Source organism: Aquarana catesbeiana, linkage group LG04 (genome assembly GCF_042186555.1).
Source record: "Aquarana catesbeiana isolate 2022-GZ linkage group LG04, ASM4218655v1, whole genome shotgun sequence".
Taxonomy (NCBI): Eukaryota; Metazoa; Chordata; class Amphibia; order Anura; family Ranidae; genus Aquarana; species Aquarana catesbeiana.
Genome location: NC_133327.1, coordinates 242,740,805 through 242,763,276, shown reverse-complemented (window position 1 = coordinate 242,763,276; position 22,472 = coordinate 242,740,805). Strand labels below are relative to the sequence as shown.

Here is a 22,472-nt window from a genome sequence, read left to right as displayed (position 1 = left end):
AGCTTATAATACATGATGGAGATATAGTAAATTGTAAACAAAGTCAGAACATTTCCAGCAGGTACAGGGAAAGCTTTACAGTTTATACCTCTGTTCACACACTTGTCATGTACTCAAGTAAATAATGGCTGTTTTTCTTTTCTTTTTTTTATTTGTTGGTCTTCAGATTACATTCCGTCTTGCATTTAATAAACATATAATAAAGAAAAATACCCCTTTGTTTTTAACTCGCTTACCTCTGTCTATATAATAAATACATTTGTTACTTTTACATTAAATATTAAAGTTAGGAGTCGACCCTGAACAGTCTGAGTTGAGGTATTTTTCCCTGGTGTTTTCCATCTGCCAGCTCCTCTTTGCCCTTTAGTCAAACACTCCTTGATGTGGAACCTGGCCAGCAGGGAGCAGGCATGATCACTAAACACCTTTTCATAAGTGAACTGCTGGAATATAACAGTCTCTTTCTTGGAAGAAGCTTGGGGAGGGCGCAGTTCAGAGCTCCCGGAGAGATGGTTGGGAAAAGTTGGATATTCTTCTTTTGTATCATCCAAACAAGTGAGTGTTCCCTTATTACAATGCATTGTGACCGTGTGCGAGTTCTAGAAATATAGTATACATTAAATAATGTGACAGAGCAGGTGATTTTAGCACATATAAAACTTGTAATGAATAGAGCTGCTTTTATCAATAGCTTATGTTTTTTTTCAAAAAAGAGACAACTACTCTGACTAGCGTTTAATGACTGTGTGTAAAAATTCCAAACAGTTTGGTTCTGCGAGTTAATGATTTCTGTGGTTATAAAGAACATGGAAGTACATAGAAAAAAATAGATAACTGGAAAATGTTCATGCCTAGTGTATAAATGCTTGGCCATATTATTGAAAAAATGCCATGTCTATATATGCAGTTCAGCCACCACTTAACTTTAGCCATACATCATACATATGTGCTTTATTTTACTGAGAATCATTTCTTGTTAAATGTTAGAGAGGTTGTAAACTAAAAAAAAAAAAAAAAAAAAAAAAAAACCCTGTAAGACAATGGCGTAATGAGCTAGTATGCATCGCATACTAGCTCATTATGAAATACCTTAGAACAAAGCTGTTCCAGGGGCGACCACACACCGCTGGGACAGCTGACATTTTACCCGGAGTTTCTTCCAGGTTCGCGGGCTCTGGCACTGTGATTGGCCAGAGCCACAATGATGTCATTGCCACGCATGCGCCTCCATTCATGGGACTCGGAAGGAACGGCACTCATGGCCGTTCCTTCAGAGCACATGCGCAAGTTATGTCACTGGCTGCATTTAATGTTAATATCTCCTAAACAGTACACGTAAGCCTTATTATAGGCTTACCTATAGGTAAATGTCTTTAAGTAAGGTGAAATGTACTTCACGTGTTCACGTCCGACATTGGATCGTAGTAGGGAATTCGAAAAAAAATCCCTGCATTTCACTTTACCAGGAACATTTTACCTCGGCTTAGCAACTCAGGTCCATAAGGTGATGATGTAGGCTTCTTTCCAATTTTCTGCATTCTGATTCAGCAGTACATTCTGGGAACATAAATAAATTACACATTTTAAATTTAAAGTAATGTTTTTGATTCCTGTTTTTCTTACGACTGCTAGTTTGTCCCATGTAATAAAGCCTATTAAACACCTGTTAGCATTAATACGACGACCCTGGAGGCAGCATTTAAAATCTTACTAAGATGATACTGGGTTCCAGCCCATATAGCACATGCAAATCCTTCATAGAGTGATAGATGTTTTAGGGGCTGTGGTCTATGCAAAGTTGTCCTCCATACTTGGTGGACTTGCCTGCGCCTAACCATATTTTGGTCTAGGACTTTCGGACTCCTGCACACCTTATTCCATTTACCCATTTGCAAGGATGCAAAGTTGGCCCTATTGCACTGCCCTAACCCAGGTCTATTCTCTTATCAACAGAAGCTGGCCACCTATTTGTTGCTTGTGGCTAAGTGTACTATAGCCAAGGGCTGGAAGAAACACACGGTCTCCTTTGCAGCTGTGAAGGACTGTTTGACCACTATGATGATCAATCAAAAGATGTCCAGTATCTTACATGACTTCCATTCTGAATTCCTAAAAATATGGGAACCCTGGCTATCTTGCGCTTTTCCCACACTAAACCCAGCTATTTATGACACCTTGTAACCCACTAGCGGACTAATACCAGGGCCCAAATCCCCCCGCCCCAGTGTGTGATCAGGGCCATGCGCCTGCACCCACAGACACAATCCATGTGAGTGCAGGCGCATGTCTCTGATCACACACTGCCTGTGTTTGGGGCCATAAACACTCACGGATGTCAAAATGAGAGCAGCAGCTGTGTCTATGCAGCTGCTGCTTCCTAACCAACATGAATGGGACTGCCTGTGCATCCCCATGTGAGCAAACACAACCCTCAAACGGTGAAAAGCCGTGGTTTGTCAAAGTGAACAAAGCCTAAAACTGGCCATATACTCTGTTTTTGGACAGTTCTAAGGAATCATCTCAAATTTGATTGGTGGATGGTCCTGTTGGCACCTCTCAACCTGACAGAAAAATCGATGGAACTGGGTGGAAAATTGTCAGCTGAATAGTGCCTGCATTCAGTCAAAAGCTGGCACTGTTTGGGTATTCTGACAGTAATAGCCACAGCGGGAGGGGGGGATGGATTCATCCATCCACACTGTTTAGCCTGGATGGAAAAATGTGTTTACATTTCTTTTGTTCTGCTCACTGAACTCTGTGTTTATGGCTAGCTTTATACCAATAACTGTTGAATTACAGGTATCCAATAAGGGGATAGCAATAATTACCCTAAAAGGGTTTATATTCAGTTCAAAGTGGATCTGTATCTACAGTATTTCATGAAAATTCAATCATGTTATGTAATCTGGCATCTGGATTTGCAAGTTCTCATGAGCAGGCCCAAAAAAACTCAAACATTCTGTGCAAGTGATCAGACATGCTTTAACTATTCTGGTTGTCACATAAAGTTAAAAGTACCAACTTCATCTAGCAGAACTGCATAGTGTGTGGTTAAGGTTTTTTTAAATCCATATCTTTAAAAGGTAGGCACACATAATCTAAGGGCTTTGCAAAAGTGCATAGTACATTAGGTGCTGCATAACTGGCACTAGAAGATCAGTGATGAATTCAGAGCAAACTGCAAGTCTAAATTACAGCACCATTCTTTGTAATACAACTTTCTAAACAGGGAAGCTGAATACAAAATTTTAGAAAAAATGTTTTTACCTTCCACCTGTATGTACAGCCACTCACTAATAGTTGCTGCACCACCACCGCTGAAAGATTCTGGTGATGGGTTTTCGCAGAAGGAAATGGCATACGAATATTGTAAAATGTTAACAGTGCCATTACTTGTTGCTGCAAAAATTCACACAATAAAATATATAGATAGAAGTAGTTTATTTGGGGTAAGTATATTTAGGAACCTTGATATACTGTGTGTGTGTGTGTGTGTGTATTTTATATATATATATATATATATATATATATATATATATATATATATATATATATATATATATATATATATATATATATATATATATATATATATATAGTATCTCACAAAAGTGAGTACAGCCCTCACATTTTTGTAAATATTTTATTATATCTTTTCATGTGAAAACACTGGAGAAATAACACTTTGCTACAATGTGAAGTAGTGAGTGTACAGCTTGTATAACAGTGTAATTTTGCTGTCCCCTCAAAATAACTCAACACACAGCCATTAATGTCTAAACCGCTGGCAACAAAAGTGAGTACATCCTCCAATTTGGGCCCAAAGTGTCAATATTTTGTGTGGCCACCGTTATTTTCCAGCACTGCCTTAACCCTCTTGGGCATAGTGTTCACCAGAGCTTCACAGGTTGCCACTGGAGTTATCTTCCGCTCCTCCATGACGACATAACGGAGCTGGTGGATGTTAGAGGGCTTGCTCTTCTCCACCTTCCGGGCACCAGTCCTCAGGAAGGATGTACTGGAAATTGAGCGAGTACAAAGAAGGGCAACAAAGCTAATGAAGGGTCTGGAGGATATTAGTTATGAGGAAAGGTTGCAAGCACTGAACTTATTCTCTCTGGAGAAGAGATGCTTGAGAGGGGATATGATTTCAATATACAAATACCATACTGGTGACCCCACAATAGGGATAAAACTTTTTCGCAGAAGGGAGTTTAACAAGACTCGTGGCCACTCATTAAAATTAGAAGAAAAGAGGTTTAACCTTAAACTACGAAGATTGTTCTTTACTGTAAGAGCAGCAAGGATGTGGAATTCCCTTCCACAGGTGGTGGTCTCAGCGGGGGGCATCAATATTTTCAAGAAACTATTAGGCGCCTTTCACACGGATGGCTATTCTGCCGCAGTTAAAAGCATGTTTTTGTTCCTGTGGTGTTCAAGACTCCAGGCACTGCGATCAGCTGCATTTGCACAGTGCGATTAACTGCGGTCGCGTTTGGCTGCGGTTTGCCATTTCCATGGCAACTCGACAGGGTGCCGACTCGCACTGTTTGGTATGAATCTTGAGGGGGAACTCCACGCCAAATTTTAAATAAAAAAATGGCGTGGGTTCCCCCCAGGGGCATACCAGGCCCTTCAGTCTGGTATGAATTTTAAGAGGAACCCCTATGCCGAAAAAAAACGGCGTGGGGTCCCCCCCAAAATCCATACCAGACCCTTATCCGAGCACGCAGCCTGGTCGGTCAGGAAAGGGGGTGGGGATGGGCGAACGCCCCCCCCTCCTGAGCCGTACCAGGCCGCATGCCCTCAACATGGGGGGTGGGTGCTTTGGGGGAGGGGGCGCCCTGCGGCCCCCCCCACCCCAAAGCTCCTTGTCCCCATGTTGATGAGGACAAGGGCCTCTTCCCGACAACCCTGGCCGTTGGTTGTCTGGGTCTGCGGGCGGGGGGCTTATCGGAATCCAGGAGCCCCTTTAATAAGGGGGCCCCCAGATTCCGACCCCCCACCCTATGTGAATGCGTATGGGGTACATGGTACCCCTACCCATTCACCTAGGGAAAAAGGATGACCACGCCCCCTAAAACGTCACAGTCCCAGCATGCCCAGGGACTGTGACGGCATAAGGGGGCAGGGTCACCGCCTATATAAGTCAGAGCGGAGCGCATTCCAGCCGGAAGAAGAGAAGAGGGAAGAAGGCAGCAGAACGGGCTCCTCCGCTATAGCAAAAGAGCGGCAAAAGAGCAGAAGATAGCGGAGGAGCCCGGCAGAAGACCCGGAGAGCGCGGAGAAGAACCGGAGAGACCCCCGAAGTTGGAAGAAGACCCCCGAAGTCGAAAGAGGACCCCCGTAGCCGGAAGAAGACCCCCCGGAGCTGTCTAATAAATTACTTTAAAAATCTGTGTAGTGTTTTTTTTATTGACACTTTTTCCCTAGGTGAATGGGTAGGGGTACCATGTACCCCATACTCATTCACATAGGGTGGGGGGGGCTGGGATCTGGGGGCCCCCTTATTAAAGGGGGCTCCCGGATTCCGATAAGCCCTCCGCCCGCAGACCCCGACAACCAATGGCCAGGGTTGTCGGGAAGAGGCCCTTGTCCTCATAAACATGGGGACAAGGTGCTTTGGGGTGGGGGGGCCGCAGGGCGTCCCCTCCCCCAAAGCACCCACCCCCCATGTTGAGGGCATGCGGCCTGGTACGGCTCAGGAGGGGAGGGCGCTCGCCCATCCCCACCCCCTTTCCTGACCGACCGGGCTGCGTGCTCGGATAAGGGTCTGGTATGGATTTTGGGGGGGACCCCACGCCATTTTTTCGGCGTAGGGGTTCCTCTTAAAATCCATACCAGACCGAAGGGCCTGGTATGCCCCTGGGGGGAACCCACGCCATTTTTTTATTTAAAATTTGGCGTGGAGTTCCCCCTCAAGATTCATACCAAACAGTGCCGGGCATTGGCGGGGATCCGAGTCGGATCCCCGTGCTTGTCGCTCATTGGGAAAGGAAAAATGATTTTGGAAAGGAAATGAGCAGCTCGGCGCTGTTATCCACAGCTGACACAGTGCACTGTGATTACCTGTGGTTATGTGCGGATAGCTGCGCTAAATCGCTCCTGGACACAGTCAATTCTATTTCTTCTATCCGCACAGAACCGCATGTATCTAATTCGCAGCTAAACGCAGTGTGTGAATGGGGCCATAGGAAAGCATTGTGTGCTTTTAGCTGCGGTAGAAAATTAGAAAATCCGCAGCCAAAAGCACCATTCTATCCGTCCGTGTGAAAGGGGCCTTAGATAAGCACCTGAATGTCCGCAACATACAGGGATATTCAATTTAATACTGACATATAATCACACACATAGGTTGGACTTGATGGACTTTGTGTCTTTTTTCAACCTCACCTATGTAACTATGTAACTATGTTTGAGGATGCCCACAGATGCTCAATAGGGTTTAGGTCTGGAGACATGCTTGGCCAGTCCATATATACAGTATATATACAGTATCTCACAAAAGTGAGTACACCCCTCACATTTTTGTAAATATTTTCTTCTATCTTTTCATGTGACAACACTGAAGAAATTACACTTTGCTACAATGTAAAGTAGTGAGTGTACAACTTGTATAACAGTGTAAATTTGCTGTCCCCTCAAAATAACTCAGCACACAGGCATTAATGTCTAACCGCTGGCAACAAAAGTGCGTACACCCCTAAGTGAAAATGTCCACATTGGGCCCAAGTAGCCATTTTCCCTCCCCGGTGTCATGTGACTCGTTAGTGTTACAAGGTCTCAGGTGTGAATGGGGAGCAGGTGTGTTAAATTTGGTGTTATCGCTCTCACCCTCTCATACTGGTCACTGGAAGTTCAACATGGCACCTCATGGCAAAGAACTCTCTGAGGATCTGAAAAAAAGAATTGTTGCTCTACATAAAGATGGCCTAGGCTATAAGAAGATTGCCAAGACCCTGAAACTGAGCTGCAGCGCGGTGGCCAAGACCATACAGGGGTTTGACAGGACAGGTTCTACTCAGAACAGGCCTCGCCATGGTCAACCAAAGAAGTTGAGTACACGTGCTCAGCGTCATTTTCAGAGGTTGTCTTTGGGAAATAGACATATGAGTGCTGCCAGCATTGCTGCAGAGGTTGAAGGGGTGGGAGGTCAGCCTCTCAGTGCTCAGACCATATGTCGCACACTGCATCAAATTGGTCTGCATGGCTGTCGTCCCAGAAGGAACCCTCTTCTAAAGATGATGCACAAGAAAGCCCACAAACATTTTGCTAAAGACAAGCAGACTCAGGACATGGATTGCTGGAACCATGTCCTGTGGTCTGATGAGACCAAGATAAACGTATTTGGTTCAGATGGTGTCAAGCGTGTGTGGCGGCAACCAGGTGAGGAGTACAAAGACAAGTGTGTCTTGCCTACAGTCAAGCATGGTGGTGGGAGTGTTATGGTCTGGGGCTGTATGAGTGCTGCCGGCACTGGGGAGCTACAGTTCATTGAGGGAACCATGAATGCCAACATGTACTGTGACATACTGAAGCAGAGCATGATCCCCTCCCTTCAGAGACAGTATTCCAACATAACAAACCCAAACACACCTCCAAGACGACCACTGCCTTGCTAAAGAAGCTGGGGGTAAAGGTGATGGACTGGCCAAGCATATCTCCAGACCTAAACCCTATTGAGCATCCTCAAACGGAAGGTGGAGGAGAGCAAGGTCTCTAACGTCCACCAGCTCCATGATGTCGTCATGGAGGAGTGGAAGAGGACTCCAGTGGCAACCTGTGAAGCACTGGTGAACTCCATGCCCAAGAGGGTTAAGGCAGTGTTGGAAAATAATGGTGGGCACACAAAATATTGACACTCTGGGCCCAATTTGGACATTTTCACTTAGGGGTGTACTCATTTTTGTTGCCAGTGGTTTAGGCATTAATGTGTGTTGAGTTATTTTGAGGGAACAGCAACTTTACACTGTCATACAAGCTGTATAATCACTACTTTACATTGTAGCAAAGTATAATTTCTTCAGTGTTGTCACATGAAAAGATAGAAGAAAAAATTTACAAAAATGTGAGGGGTATACTCACGTTTGTGAGATACTGTATGTATACAGTAGGGTTGTCCCGATACCGATACTAGTATCGGTATCGGCACCGATACCGAGCATTTGCCCAAGTACTTGTACTCGGGCAAATGCTCCGATGCTTCCGCCGATACCTAGAAGTCAGCTGTGATCGGTGCGTGGGGGAGTTACAAGATTCTCCCCCCGCCGGCTTTCAGCTGCTTAGTGACATACAGCGGTGATCGGTCACCACTGACTGTCACTGCATCCTCCTCCATGCCCCCCTCCGTTCCTCTGTGCCTCTCCGCTGTCCCCCTCCATTCCTCTCTCCTTTTCTGTCCCCCTCCGCTGTCCCCCTCCGTTCCTCTCTCCTTCTCTGTGTCTCTCCGCTGTCCCCTCCGTTCCTCTCTCCTTTTCTGTGCCTCTCCGCTGTCCCCTCCGTTCCTCTCTCCTTTTATGTCCCCCTCCGCTGTTCCCCTCCGTTCTCCCCCTCCGTTCCGCTGTCCCCCTCCTTCTTCCTTTGTGAATGGATAGAGTCAGCTGACTCTGTCCATTCACATAACTGAAACATTGTAATCTCCTGTGATTACGATGTCTCAGTTTATGAATGGAGAGGAGCCGCTGTCTTCTCTCCATTCATTCTCAGTGCAGCTGAGGCTGCAGAGAAAGAGACTGGGGAATCTCTATCCTCTGTCTCTTTCTCTGTCTCAAGGGGGAGATATCAGAGGTCTGTTAAGACCCCTGATGTCTCACCAAAGCCCCCCAACAGGGCTGATTAAAAAAAAAAAAAAAAAAACACATATTGCAATAAAGAATAAAAAAAATATTATTGTAAAAAATAAAAATTGTAAATAAAAAAAAAACACACACACATACACCGTTCACCCCCACCCCCCCACCCCCACCCCAAAAAAAAGAAAGCACTGTTAAAAAAAAAAAAAAAAAACACTGTCACGTGACATTAAAAAAAAAAGTATCGGTATCGGCGAGTACTTGAAAAAAGTATCGGTACTTGTACTCGGTCCTAAAAAAGTGGTATCGGGACAACCCTAGTATACAGTATCACACACGCACTAATGAACAGTGGCTGTGACTGGTGGACATGGACTTCCAGATGCTAATGGACACTGTCTGGTGCAGATGGACAGACATTGAGAGTTAGACATATTTGGGTAAATTCCCATGAAAAATTAGGATTTCTTAGGCTGCTTTCACACTGAGGTGCTTTACAGGCGCTAAAGCGTTAAAAAAAGCGCCTGGATAACGCCTGTAAAGAGCCTCTCCTCTCACTCCAGTGTGAAAGCTCAAGTGCTTTCACACTGGAGTGGTGCGCTGGCAGGACGGTAAAAAAAGTCCTGCAAGCTGCATCTTTGCCACGCTGTAGGTGCGGTGTATACAATGTTCCTAAAGCACCCCTGCCCACTGAAATCAATGGTTAGTGCCGCCAAACCGCTGGCAATGCACCACTGCAGGGTTAAAAGTGCCCCGCTAGCGGCCGAAACCTCCGCCAAAATGACGGTAAAGCGCCACTAGAAATAGCGGCGCTTTACCACCGACGTCCCCGACGCCCCAGTCTGAAAGTAGCCTTATGCCCCGTACACACAGTCGGATTTTCCGATGCACAATGTCCGATCGGAGCATGTTGTTGGAAATTCCGACCGTGTGTGGGCTCCATCGGACATTTTCCATCGGATTTTCCGACACACAAAGTTGGACAGCAGGAGATAAAATTTTCCGACAACAAAATCCGATCGCGTCAATTCCGACCGTGTGTGGCCTGTTTCGACGCACAAAGTGCCACGCATGCTCAGAAGAAATTCAGACATGGGACAGCTCGTTCTGGTAAACTTAGCGTTCGTAATGGATAAAGCACTTTCGTCACACTGCAATGTTCAAAATGGTTTAATACAGCGCACTCTCTTCTTCTTTATAATGTGACAAGAATTAAGTCGTTTTGATGCTCATATTCACACACACTTCTCACAAACTTTTTTCGTTACTATTTATCGGGATTCCCTCAATATATTTTGATTTCTCACATCTGACAACATATTTTTTTTTTTAGGTTTTTTTACTTTAATGTAGAATCTTTTTTTGTGTTTCTCTTTTTATTTTTTATTTTTTGGTGATTTGGATTTGTATTCCCGAAAATGTTTGTGTGTTTTTGGTGACAAGTTCCCACAACACCACTAATATGTTGTTCTATTTAATCTGTAGGAGATTGTTTGGTGTTGTTGTCCCTTGTTAATTTCACATTGTACTTTAGAAATGTACCTGAATCGTCACCAACAAACTGTCCTTTTTGGATGAAAACACACACAGGAGAGTAGAATTTCCCGAAAAATATTTTATTAAGGGCTCACAACTAAACAATGAGGGAGGCAACGCTGGAGAAACTGCAGAAGTGGGTGAAGCCTTGGACCCCCAGGGCAGACATCAATCATTTAAAAGTAAAATTGGTGGCCTGAGGAGTCCTTATCTAAGGGAGGGCAGTCTGGTCCAGAAGTCCCAGAGATCCAGAAAGCAGCAGATGACATGTGTGTCCCCAGGCTGTGGTCATACGAGAGACTGCATCTTCTGTCAGACCAGACTGAACCCAGGGCAATCACTCTTTGGTCTTCCTTCCACGCTTCCTTACAGGCTTTGGCTGTGGTGGTGGAGTTGTGGCAGCAGGAGGAGGAGGAGGAGGAGGAGGAGGATCGTCCCTCTCCATGACATCTGTCTTGTGTGTCAGTTCCCCACTCTCCCCCTTACGTAGGACTTTATAAATCAGGTCCTCAGAAATCTTGCGTTGGCCCTCCTGCATGCCCTGCAATTTTGTGGCAGCCATGCAGGCAAAGGCCTCTTCAGGACTGGGGAAGGCTCGGAGGGACGCCGAAGCCTCCTGGATCAGCCTGTATGCTGAATCCTGCACGGGACTCGGAGTGGCCTTCCTGGCCCTTTTGTATGGCAGGCAGAGGGGAGGAACCTGAGACTCAGTCAGGCTGCGACTGGTCCCAGGCTTCTCTTGGCTGACACTTAGCCCCGCCTCCTCCTGGCTGCCACTAATCCCCGCCTCCTCCTGGCTGCCACTAATCCCCGCCTCCTCCTGACTGCCACGTTCCACAGCCTCCTCCTGGCTGAGGTCTTCCTGTGTATGAAAAAGGGACATAGTTTTAGTTTTTTATTCATCAATCACACTCAATTTTCACCTCCTGACTGCTGCAAATTGAATGTTAACAAATATAACAGACTATCCTTCTGAGCCCAGCAGTTTTCATTCTTGTCCCAATTTTGGGTGCCCACTACTGTCTATTGATATGTAAAACACTTTTTTCAATCAGCAATTAGTGATCAATAATAACATCTAATAAACATCATTTATTGATTGACCAGAAATCTGTAGAAGAATGCTATACCTGACTCCAGCTGGGCTCCTCCACTTCTTCCTGGCTGGAAGGCCCAGGTTGGACATCGGAAGCCTCAGCTGGGGTGGAAGGAAGCGTGGAAGGAAGAGTAGAGAGGGATTCCCTGACTTCAGTGTGGTCTGACAGAAATCGCAGTCTCTCATAGTACCACAGCCTGGGGACATAAACGTCATCTGCTGCAGCTCCGGATCTCTGGGAATCTGTGACCTTCTTGCGCTCCCTAAGATAAGTGCTCCTCAGGCCACCAATTTTAGCTTTTAAATAAGGGATGGTTGCTGTGGGGACCACTGGCTTCACCAACTCCAGCAGTTTCTCCAGCGCTGCCTGCCTCTTCTGTTTGTGATTATAGTGGGGGTGTCTCACCTGCCACAGACAGGGCAGCTCCCTGTACTTGTCTATGAACAGGGGCAGGAAATTGTGGTCGTTGAACCCATCCATTTTCTATGCAAAACACAACACAAGACAAAGCCTAATGTCAGGCCAAACTCCCCTAATCTTGTTACAATATAGGCTTCAATTTCGAAGCAGTATAGGGCCAAGTTTAGATCCTACCTTCGTTAGCATGATCGGCGTCTCCGATGCTCCTTCCTCCGCTCACAGATCGTACGTAAGACGCGCGCGTTACGATTTATACACACTGCGCATGCGTATAACTCCGCCCGCCCCTGACGTTCTTTCTATTCTATTCCCCGCCCCTTTTCGTTCGGCGCAGTGGAGGAAGAGCACATGGCGGAGAGACTGCAGGATCCTTAGAATTGGAGCAACGAGGAGGAGGAGGAAAGGCCGGAGCCTGAAACGTCCAGATCCAGAAGGAGATTAAAGGACTCAAATATGTCCTTTGGGGAGATGTTGGAAATGGTGGACATCCTGAAGAGAGCCGACTATGATGGAAAGTATGGGCCTTACCCCAACCCCAATGTCCGAAAGGCCAAGATCATGGCGAAAGTGGTCAGGAGTCTGCACCGGAAATTCGGGGTACGACGATCGAAAGATCAGCTCAGGAAGCGGTGGTCGGACCTGAAATTACGAGAACATGAGCAGTACAGAAAGATCCGGAGAGTGCTGCAAAAAAGTAAGTAGTTGTGCTGTGTTCCTATTTTTTTTGTGTTTATTACGTTCGTGCTGCTCCATGTGCTTTTAGGAACTGTTGTACAGTTTAAAATGGCAACTTTCATGTTCATGGGCACATTATTCGTTCGGATCACACATTTTTTTTGCGGACTAGAAAATACCATTGTTTAGGCCATATGCATTTGGCCACCATTTTGAGGCCCTATACTTGTCTTCAAAGAATTGGGTTGTGTAGATGGCTTTGTTACTAGAATGAAATGCAAACTAGATTCTGTGTAAGGAGAGGACACTGAACAGCTGTTTTCACATCTGGACACTGGAGCACTAGTGTGGGACCCCAGAACACCATTTTTATTAGGGGGGCCACACAGGTGCTCCAGTGTATACTATAGGGGGGGCTACATCTGTGAAGCTTGTACTAAACAGGTAAAGTATTGCAGCTTGACAAAGGGCACTAAAAAAGCTACATCTTGGAACTCTGCTAAAATATATCATTGTACCCCACTTCCAAGCAATGTTTCATCTTTATATAGTTCTGCCATCAAATATCTGTGTGCTAATTATACCATTTTTGTTTTACATAGGGGAGAAAAGACTCGGAGGACACCCCTCATGTGAGGAGACCAGAGCCCCCCCCCTCTGGAAGAAGGTGAAATCCCCCCAACACAAGATGAGCAGGAGGATGAAGACGTGGTGGAAGTAGTCACCACAACAGGTGAGTGTCTGCGACCACAGGCTCAGATAAGAGATGGATGGTGGCATATTTTTTACACCTAATTTATTTTGGGGTTCCTCTCTTTTTAGGTGATCGTGAGGTTGTGGATGAAGATCCTTTCACATCAGAAAGTGCCCAGATTGTGATCGGGGAGATCATGGGGTGTAATTTACAATTGGAAAACATCAAGCAAAACATCAATGATGTTATTCCAAAATATAAAAACATCATTGATGTTTTGGGGCGAGCTTAAAGCCCCTCCAAATCACTTTCTTCTTTTGTCTGCTACAATGTGCGAAATGTTTTTGTGATTTTTCCCAAAGCCAAATTTGGAGGATGCACACAGTGTGTGAACATGTGCTATCTGCCATCACGGGAGATCAATGGGCGCGTTTTGGGGGTGCAACCCCTTCCTCAATAATAAAGTAGCGGTGAGGAAGGGCTTTCTCCCCCAAAACACGTCCCTTGATCCCCCGTGATGGCAGCTAGCACATGTTGACATTGTGAAATTTGTGTGCATCTTCCAAATTTGGCTTTGCCAGGGGTGATTTCCCCCCATCTGAACGCAATATCAAACACAGTTCCTAAATACTCATGTCTGATATTGCCTTCCAGTTCTACCAAATGTGAACTTTGTAAGATCAAGATTTGTGTCTTTCTTGTTGGTTTTACACATGCCTGTTTTCTATAAAATGGACATTTTGATTTTGGATAATGACACCACAAAAATTGTTATACAACAAACATGTTGGTTTGTCAGAAAAACCTTTGGTAAATGCACATGTGATTGTGCAGGTAATAAAAAGATTGTTCATCAAGAATGTGTGGATTATTGTCTCAATGCTACAACACTTTTGGGGTGATGTAATTGTTGTTTTATGAGAAAATGGGGGTTATTTGCTAAGGGGAAATCCACTTTGCACTACAAGTGCAGTTTAAGTGCAGTTGCAAGTGCACTTGTAGTGAAAAGTGTCTTTGCATTTAGTAAATAACAGCCAACAGTGCTTTGTATAAGGTTACACAATCACGACATTTTCTGCACTCCACACATTTCTGTCAGGGTCAGCTCAAACAAACACAAGCAGTAAATGTCCACAAAGAAGAGCCTGGGGGGAGATGCCTGTCGAGAACTTCAAGTCCTGCAGACTTCTCCCTGTGGCCAAATACCGCAAGGTAGCGACCAACCTCTGCTCCGGAGTGATGGCTTGCCTCATGCAGCTATCCTGCCTGCTGATATAGGGGGTCAGCGAAGCCAACAAACGTTGAAACACGGGGTCCGTCATCCTGAGAAAGTTCCTGAAATCATCAGGATTATTCTCACGGATCTCACGGAGCAAAGGCATATGACAGAACTGGTCACGCTGAAGCAACCAATTCTTGGTCCATGAACTCCTCCTCACCCTGTTCATGGACTGGACTTGTGTCAAGGTCAGGACCCCAACACCAAGCCCCCGCACAGCACGAACTCTACGAGGAGTACGCATACGAAACATGGCTAGAAAACGGTCGGCTGCTCAGAACGAAGTAACAGAACGCACTGAAGAACAGCAAGGCCTGTGAAGAGCGACCTGAAAAACAGCAACGAGCAGGCAAGATCACACAGACAACTCTGATACGAACTGACTGCACGCACTGAAGAGCAGATACAAACCCACAAGCACAAACTGAACGTCAGAAAACGATCTGAAAGCCACGAGTCTGAAAAAGCGCGAATCGTCTCTCACCAAACTTTTACTAACACGAGATTAGCAAAAGGAGCCCAAAGGGTGCCGCGCTTGGTTCTGAACCGGCCTTTTCTAGTCTCGTCGTACGTGGTGTACGTCACCGCGTTGTTGTCGATCGGAAATTCCGACAACTTTGTGCGACCATGTGTAGGCAAAACAAGTTTGAGCCAACATCCGTCGGAAAAAATCCTAGGATTTTGTTGTCGGAATGTCCGAACAAAGTCCGACCGTGTGTACGGGGCATTAGTGTTTCAAAATCCTTCAACAACATTGTAAAACTCCAGCAATATTTGAGGCTAATGACAATTGTAAAGGTATTTGTGTTTTGACAGTTGGTTGATAAAGGTTTAACATAATGATGTAAGAGCCTTACTGTGTTCAGGTGTACAGTATATACAGATTTAAATAACAAGAAGAGTCATTTGCACTTAGAGGGGGTTGTGTTACTACAGGTCCATGAGAACTCCTAAAATTAAAAATATGTGGTATTCATAGCACTCTTTAGTTTACAAAGTCAAACATTCCACCAATGGTGCCAATTTCTCACTATTAAGAGTGTCTCACAGGTTTGATGTTCATGGCACCTCCTAGGGTGGAAGAGGAATGTCCCCACTTAGCCAGGCCTAGCACTAGGGCCAAAAGTCAGCCAACAGTGTCTGGGATCCTAAGGTATAATATCCCCTAGCTAAGTTATAATTATATGCAGATAGGTATAGATATATCGATTAATCCAGTCCAAGATTAGCAGATGTCCAATGCAATGTTTGATGAAAGTGTTAAGGTTCATAATTTTCAGTAAAAAAGAAACAGTGCTATACATCCCCATCCATCGGCCTGTTTGCTGAAACTTCCCTGTGTAGCAGAGGTCCCAACACAACACCAATTCCACTCCTTGCATTGGTGAAAAAAGTGTAGCTCTGCTGACCACTGCCATTGCTACTGCTGACCCCTAGTTACTGCAGGACACACTTGATGTGCAGGAATTGTAAAAATTCTGAAGGACAGTGAAAGTAAAGCTAATCCTTCTAGAAGGATAGTGATTATCCAGCCCATTGAGCAAATATCAGCTATATTCTCTGTGGTGTATGCATAGCTCCCATCTGTCCCTGATTTCTATGGACTGCACCTAATTTGGAACAAAGTCCATATGTCCCTCTTTCCTTGTCTTTTGTCCCTCATTTTGGTCTGATCCATATAGTTATATATAAAATGCATTATTTATCTTTCAAAAAGTGTTTTCCAGTGCTAAACCTTTCTAAATTACTAAACTGCTGCATTTGTAAATTTCAAGAGCCAGTATAAAGGAAAAGTAGTGGTAAAAAGAGCACTTGTACGTTTAACAATTTTTTTTTTTTTTTGTAGAATTCTCCCTTAAGGGGGCATGGCAGGGGGTGTGTCCTTTTGCCTACATACCTTTTGCTAATAGGTGTCCCTTATTCCCATCTGAAAGTTGGGAGGTACTGTATGTGTATCTATGATTACTAATAACACTATAATGGGCAATTATATTCATTAGCTTTTATTAGCAGAATTTTAAGGAAAAGAAAGGGTAGGCAGCAGCCACCATTATCGTTTATCTTCCTGACAAAATCACTTCTTTTTGTGCAGAAAACTAACATATGGCAATCTGTTAAATGATTGCTAAAAGGGGAAGTCAAGATGACTGCTATATCTACAACCACATATGTACAAATGTTATGTACTAATTAAGTGTGTGCAGCTTTGAATAAATCCTTTACACTCTTGCTGTGCCAGAGCACACTAATAACATCAAGAATATTTTAGGGGGTGTTTGCACCTCCAGCATTGCGGAACTGCAGTGAGCTGCACCACTTTGTATAATTTAAAGTTATGTAACCTGTTTTTCTTTAGGGAAAAGTCACTCTTGGGCAATCTGGAAAGTATACTGGGATGATGTAATAGCTGGATTTCCACTCGTGCTAAGACATATAATGAATCCAATGTATGGTTAGCTTAACTTGTGCATTATAGATCTGTGTTGAAGGGTAGTATGTAATGTTCTATACATGTATTCCAGTTTTTCCTGCAGTACTCGATGTAAACACTGTACAATAGCTTTCTTTTTAGGCATTCACTCTTCTGGTGATGTTTACCACAGGATGTCTTTCTACTTGTAAATGAAATAAAATGATTGGCTCCTACCATGTTTACAGTACATCCTCTGTTACATTCAGGCACCATGCCAGAAACCTAGACTCCTACTTTCAGCGTAATGTAGAGATCAGCCATCCATCTATGTATGAAATCCACATGCCTAATGCCTTTTCAGAGACATTAGGCAAAAACCCAAGTTGGATGAATAACTTTGTTTCATATAAAAAAAGTCTGACGCCAGAGATTTCCCATATGGTTTGACAGTAGCCGTATGATGAAGGTCTAAGTGACCACATAGACGTTAGCTGAGCTGCATTATTTCTTGATGTTTGACTGCACAGAGATCACTAATGCCCGATGCCTCCTCTGTAGTTCCAAATCCCAGAGGATAGCACCAGGAGGAGTGGATAGAGCAGGAGCACGTCGCTGTAGCAGGAGGTTAGATGCTTTGTATGGCAGCACTTAATGCAGGCTGCAGAGAGGGGGAACAGAGAGCAGCAGCATGTGGAAGAAGCAGAAGGTGACATCCTGTGTATGGCAGCATTGAATGCAGACTGCTTGCATGAATGCAGAACCATGTGGTGGAATGTAACAGGAGGGGTGACCTACTGAGTTTGCAGCCTGCAAGCTCGCTAGAAATATACTATACAGTAAATACTATACTTTTCCTTTAACATACAGTGGGGAAAAATTATTTGATCCCCTGCAGATTTTGTAAGTTTATACACTTACAAAGAAATGAAGGGTCTAAAATTTTTATCATAGGTGCATTTTAAATGATAGAGATAGAATATCAACCAAAAATCCAGAAACACATGCTACAAATGATATAGACTGAGTTGCAGTTCAGTGAGTAAAATAAGTATTTGATCCCCAAGCAAAACATGACTTTGTACTTGGTGGTGAAACCCTTGTTGTCAAGCACAGAGAAGACATTTCTTATAGTTGGTTACCAGGTTTGCACATCTCAGGAAGGATTTTAGTACACTCTTCTTTACAGATCTTCTCTAAATCCTTAAGGTTTCTTGGCTGTCGCTTGGCAACTTGAAGTTTCAGCTCACTCTATAAATTTTCTATAGGATTCAGGTCTGGAGACTGGCTAGGCCACTCCATGACCTTTTAATGAGCTTCTTCTTGAGCCACTCTTTTTTATGTTTTGGGTCATTGCCATGCTGGAAGACCCATCCAGGACCCATCTTCAGTGTTTTGGCTGAGGGAAAAAGGTTCTCATCCAAGAATTTACAATACATGGCCCCATCCATTGGCCCATTAATGTAGCAACTTTGGCCTGTATCTTTAGCAGAGAAACAGCCCCAAAGCATAACGTTTCCACCTCCATGCTTGACTGTAGGGATGGTGTTCTTAGGGTCATGGTCAGCATTTACTTCCAAACACAGCCAGTCGAGTTAATGCCAAAGAGCTCAATTTTGGTCTCATCTGTCCACAGCACTTTCTTCTAATCCTTCTTTGAATCATTTAGATGTTCATTGGCAGACTTCAGATGGGCCTGTACTTGTGCTTTCTTGAGGAAGGGGGCCCTGCGGGGGTTGCAGGATTTCAATCCATGGCGGTATATTGTGTTACCAATGGTTTGTTTGGTGACTGTGGTCCCAACTGCCTTGAAGTCATTCACAAGCTCCTCACGTGTAGTTCTGGGCTGATCCCTCACTTTTCTCATGATCATCCTTACCCCATGAGGCAAAACCTTGCATGGAGCTCCAGACCGAGGGCGATTGATGGTAATTTGTATTTCTTCCATTTGCGAATAATCACTCCAACACTTGTCTCCTCCTCACCAAGCTTCTTGCTGGTCTTGTAATCCATTCCAGCCATGTGCAAATCTACAATCTTGTCCCTGACATCCTTTGACAGCTCTTTGGTCTTGCTCATGATGGTGAAGTTTGAATGGAAGAAAGATTCTGTGGACAGGTGTCTTTTATACACATAACAAGTTGTCGCACCTTCTTAAATTGACAGAACTAATCTGTGTACCACATGAGTACATACTGTAGCCAGTCTGTGGGATCCAGAATTATTGTTGGTTGGTAGAGGATCAAATACTTATTTTACTCACTGAACTGGAATTCAATTTAAAACATTTGTACTCATGTGTTCTTTCTTGATTTTTGGTTGATATTCTGTCTCTATCATTTAAAATACATCTATGATAACAATTATAGACCCTTCATTTCTTTGTAAGTGGGCAAACTTACAAAATCTGCAGGGGATTAAATAATAATTTTCCCCACTGTATCTAAGCTCATTTTATTTATTCAGGCACATGAAGCAAGTTAACAAATATAATCTAAGTATTTTGCTGTCTCTTGCTTATCTTGAGGGCTGTATGGGGATCATCAAGCATCCTACCAGTTCCGATTTCCCACTACTGTACATCCTGATAAAGCTACTGTATCTGTAAACATAAGACTCTCTACCAATAGAGCTACATACAGTGAGGATGGAAAGTATTCAAACCCCCTAAATTTTTCACTCTTTGTTATATTGTAGCTATTTGCTAAAATCATTTAAGTTCATTATTTCCTCATTAATGTACACACAGCACCCCATATTGACAGAATAACACAGAATTGTTGACATTTTTGCCGATTTATTAAAAAAGAAAAACTGAAATATCACATGGTATTCAGACCCTTTGCTCAGTATTTAGTAGAAGCACCCTTTTGATCTAATAAGGCCATGAGTCTTTTTGGGAAAGATGCAACAAGTTTTTCACACCTGGATTTGGGGATCCTCTGCCATTCCTCCTTGCAGATCCTCTTCAGTTCTGTCAGGTTGGATGGTAAATGTTGGTGGACAGCCATTTTTAGGTCTCTCCAGAGATGCTGAATTGAGTTTAAGTCAGGGCTCTGGCTGGGCCATTCAAGAACAGTCACGGAGTTGTTGTGAAGCCACCCCTTTGTTATTTTAGCTGTGTGCTTAGGGCCATTGTCTTGTTGGAAGGTAAACCTTCGGCCCAGTCTGAGGTCCTGAGCACTCTGGAGAAGGTTTTCGGCCAGGATATCCCTGTACTTGGCCGCATTCATCTTTTCCTCGATTGCAACCAGTCATCCTGTCCCTGCAGCTGAAAAACACCCCCACAGCATGATGCTGTCACCACCATGCTTCACTGTTGGGACTTTATTGGACAGGTGATGAGCAGTGCCTGGTTTTCTCCACACATACCGCTTAGAATTAAGGCCAAAAAGTTCTATCTTGGTCTCATCAGACCAGAGAATTTTATTTCTCACCATCTTGGAGTCCTTCAGGTGTTTTTTAGCAAACTCCATGCAGGCTTTCATGTGTCTTGCACTGAGGAGAGGCTTCCGTCGGGCCACTCTGCCATAAAGCCCCGACTGGTGGAGGGCTGCAGTGATGGTTGACTTTCTACAACTTTCTCCCATCTCCTGACTGCATCTCTGGAGCTCAGCCACAGTGATCTTTGGGTACTTCTTTACCTCTGTCACCAAGGCTCTTCTCCCCCCGATAGCTCAGTTTGGCCGGACGGCCAGCTCTAGGAAGGGTTCTTGTCGTCCCAAACGTCTTCCATTTAAGGATTATGGAGGCCACTGTGCTCTTAGGAACCTTAGGTGCAGCAGAAATTTTTTTGTAACCTTGGCCAGATCTGTGCCTTGCCACAATTCTGTCTCTGAGCTCTTCAGGCAGTTCCTTTGACCTCATGATTCTCATTTGCTCTGACATGCACTGTGAGCTGTAAGGTCTTATATAGACAGGTGTGTGGCTTTCCTAATCAAGTCCAATCAGTATAAGCAAACACAGCTGGACTCAAATGAAGGTGTAGAACCATCTCAAGGATTGTCAGAAGAAATGGACAGCACCCGAGTTATATAAATGAGTGTCACAGCAAAGGGTCTCAATACTTAGGACCATGTGATATTTCAGTTTTTCTTTTTTAATAAATCTGCAAAAATGTCAACAATCCTGTGTTTTTCTGTCAATATGGGGTGCTGTGTGTACATTAATGGGGCAAAAAAATGAACTTAAATGATTTTAGCAAATGGCTGCAATATAACAAAGAGTGAAAAATGTAAGGGGGTCTGAATACTTTCCGTCCCCACTGTATGTAGGGTATGTATGTACACATAAATAAGAAAGCAAATCCTTCGATTTAAATGTTCTCTGAAATAGCTTATAACTGTTTGGCCGGGGAGATCAGGGAGTGTGAGCGTCTAAAGGGGAAGGGGAACTAGGCATGCTTTCTGTTATATATCAGCAGAAAAACACATTTTTGCACAGGCTTCTAGATAATTCCTAGAAGAGAACATGTCCAAAGTGATAATATGGGCTGCAAATCTTTACCTATAATAAATAATTGATATAATCTGTATTTAAATATATAGATATACAAAGGACAATCTTAACATATGCTTTAGTGGCCCTGAATAAATACATTATTGGTCGAGGGAGCCAGAGTTTACAAAATTGCTGTGCAAAATCTTTTTTTAGACTTTGATTTTTTTCACATTTATTCTGCACAGTAACCTCAACATTAATAAAAATATAATTTACATAAATTGCAGCGTATAAGCAAGAGCACTAGCCCTAGGCTGGAAAGGGATGTGTTAAGGGCAAGGAATATGATGATGTGTCAAGAGGATTCCTTTTTATAACGTATACTTACTATGCACATATTTTCTCCTTATTTCTGTCTATTTTTTTCTGCTTACTCTTAAAGGAAACTCACTCAAAGAAATGTGGGACAGTTATTAGTGACCTTCTAAAAAAAATGTTAGTTGCCTGGCATTCATTTTTATCATCTGACTTCCATTCCCGGATGTCCCAGAACATGCATTAAACATGTGAAGTCAGAATTCTGACAATATGTCTATCCATTTCCTTCACAGGAAGATTAGCCAGTCTAAAACTAGCCATACAGTAGATGGTGCAATTTTCTTTCCTGCAACCATGTGTTGCAGGAAAGAAAATTGCTCAATTCCCCCATCAACATATTGATAGAGGAATCCAATAGCGGAGCGGGGAGCCATCCCTGCTGGGAGAACACACAGTGATTTTTACAGTGGCTATAGCCACTGGTAATAATCGCATGAATATTCCAACATGCTGGTTGTACCCAAGTCAATTGATGGATTGGAAGTGATGTCAGGAAGTGATGTCAGCTACAGACAGGAACCTCCTTGTGATACGAGGTAGAGGAGACATTGGTGGAAGTGGCAGCAGAGGAGCCACGCTGCATAGAGGGATGCCTCATTGCTGGCTGGACATCCGGATCTGAGTTCACTTATGTGCCCGGTTTGCTTGCTATCCGTCTCGCTGTATAGAGGGATGCTTCACTGCTAACTGCATACCTGGATTTTGGTCTATCTACGTGCCTGTTGTGCTTGCAATCTGGTAAGCGTGCATT

At 44.0% G+C, this 22,472-nt stretch overlaps 1 protein-coding gene across 1 annotated transcript in view; it reads left to right on the top strand.

Annotated features, from left to right (window-relative positions):
- The first annotated feature begins 410 nt into the window (after nucleotides 1-410).
- Nucleotides 411-22,472, top strand: part of MELTF (melanotransferrin) — a 110,620-nt gene continuing 88,558 nt past the window's right edge. The window contains exon 1 of the mRNA XM_073626324.1: nucleotides 411-555. Within this exon, the coding sequence (XP_073482425.1) occupies nucleotides 411-555 (145 nt within the window). The remainder of the gene's footprint in view (nucleotides 556-22,472) is intronic.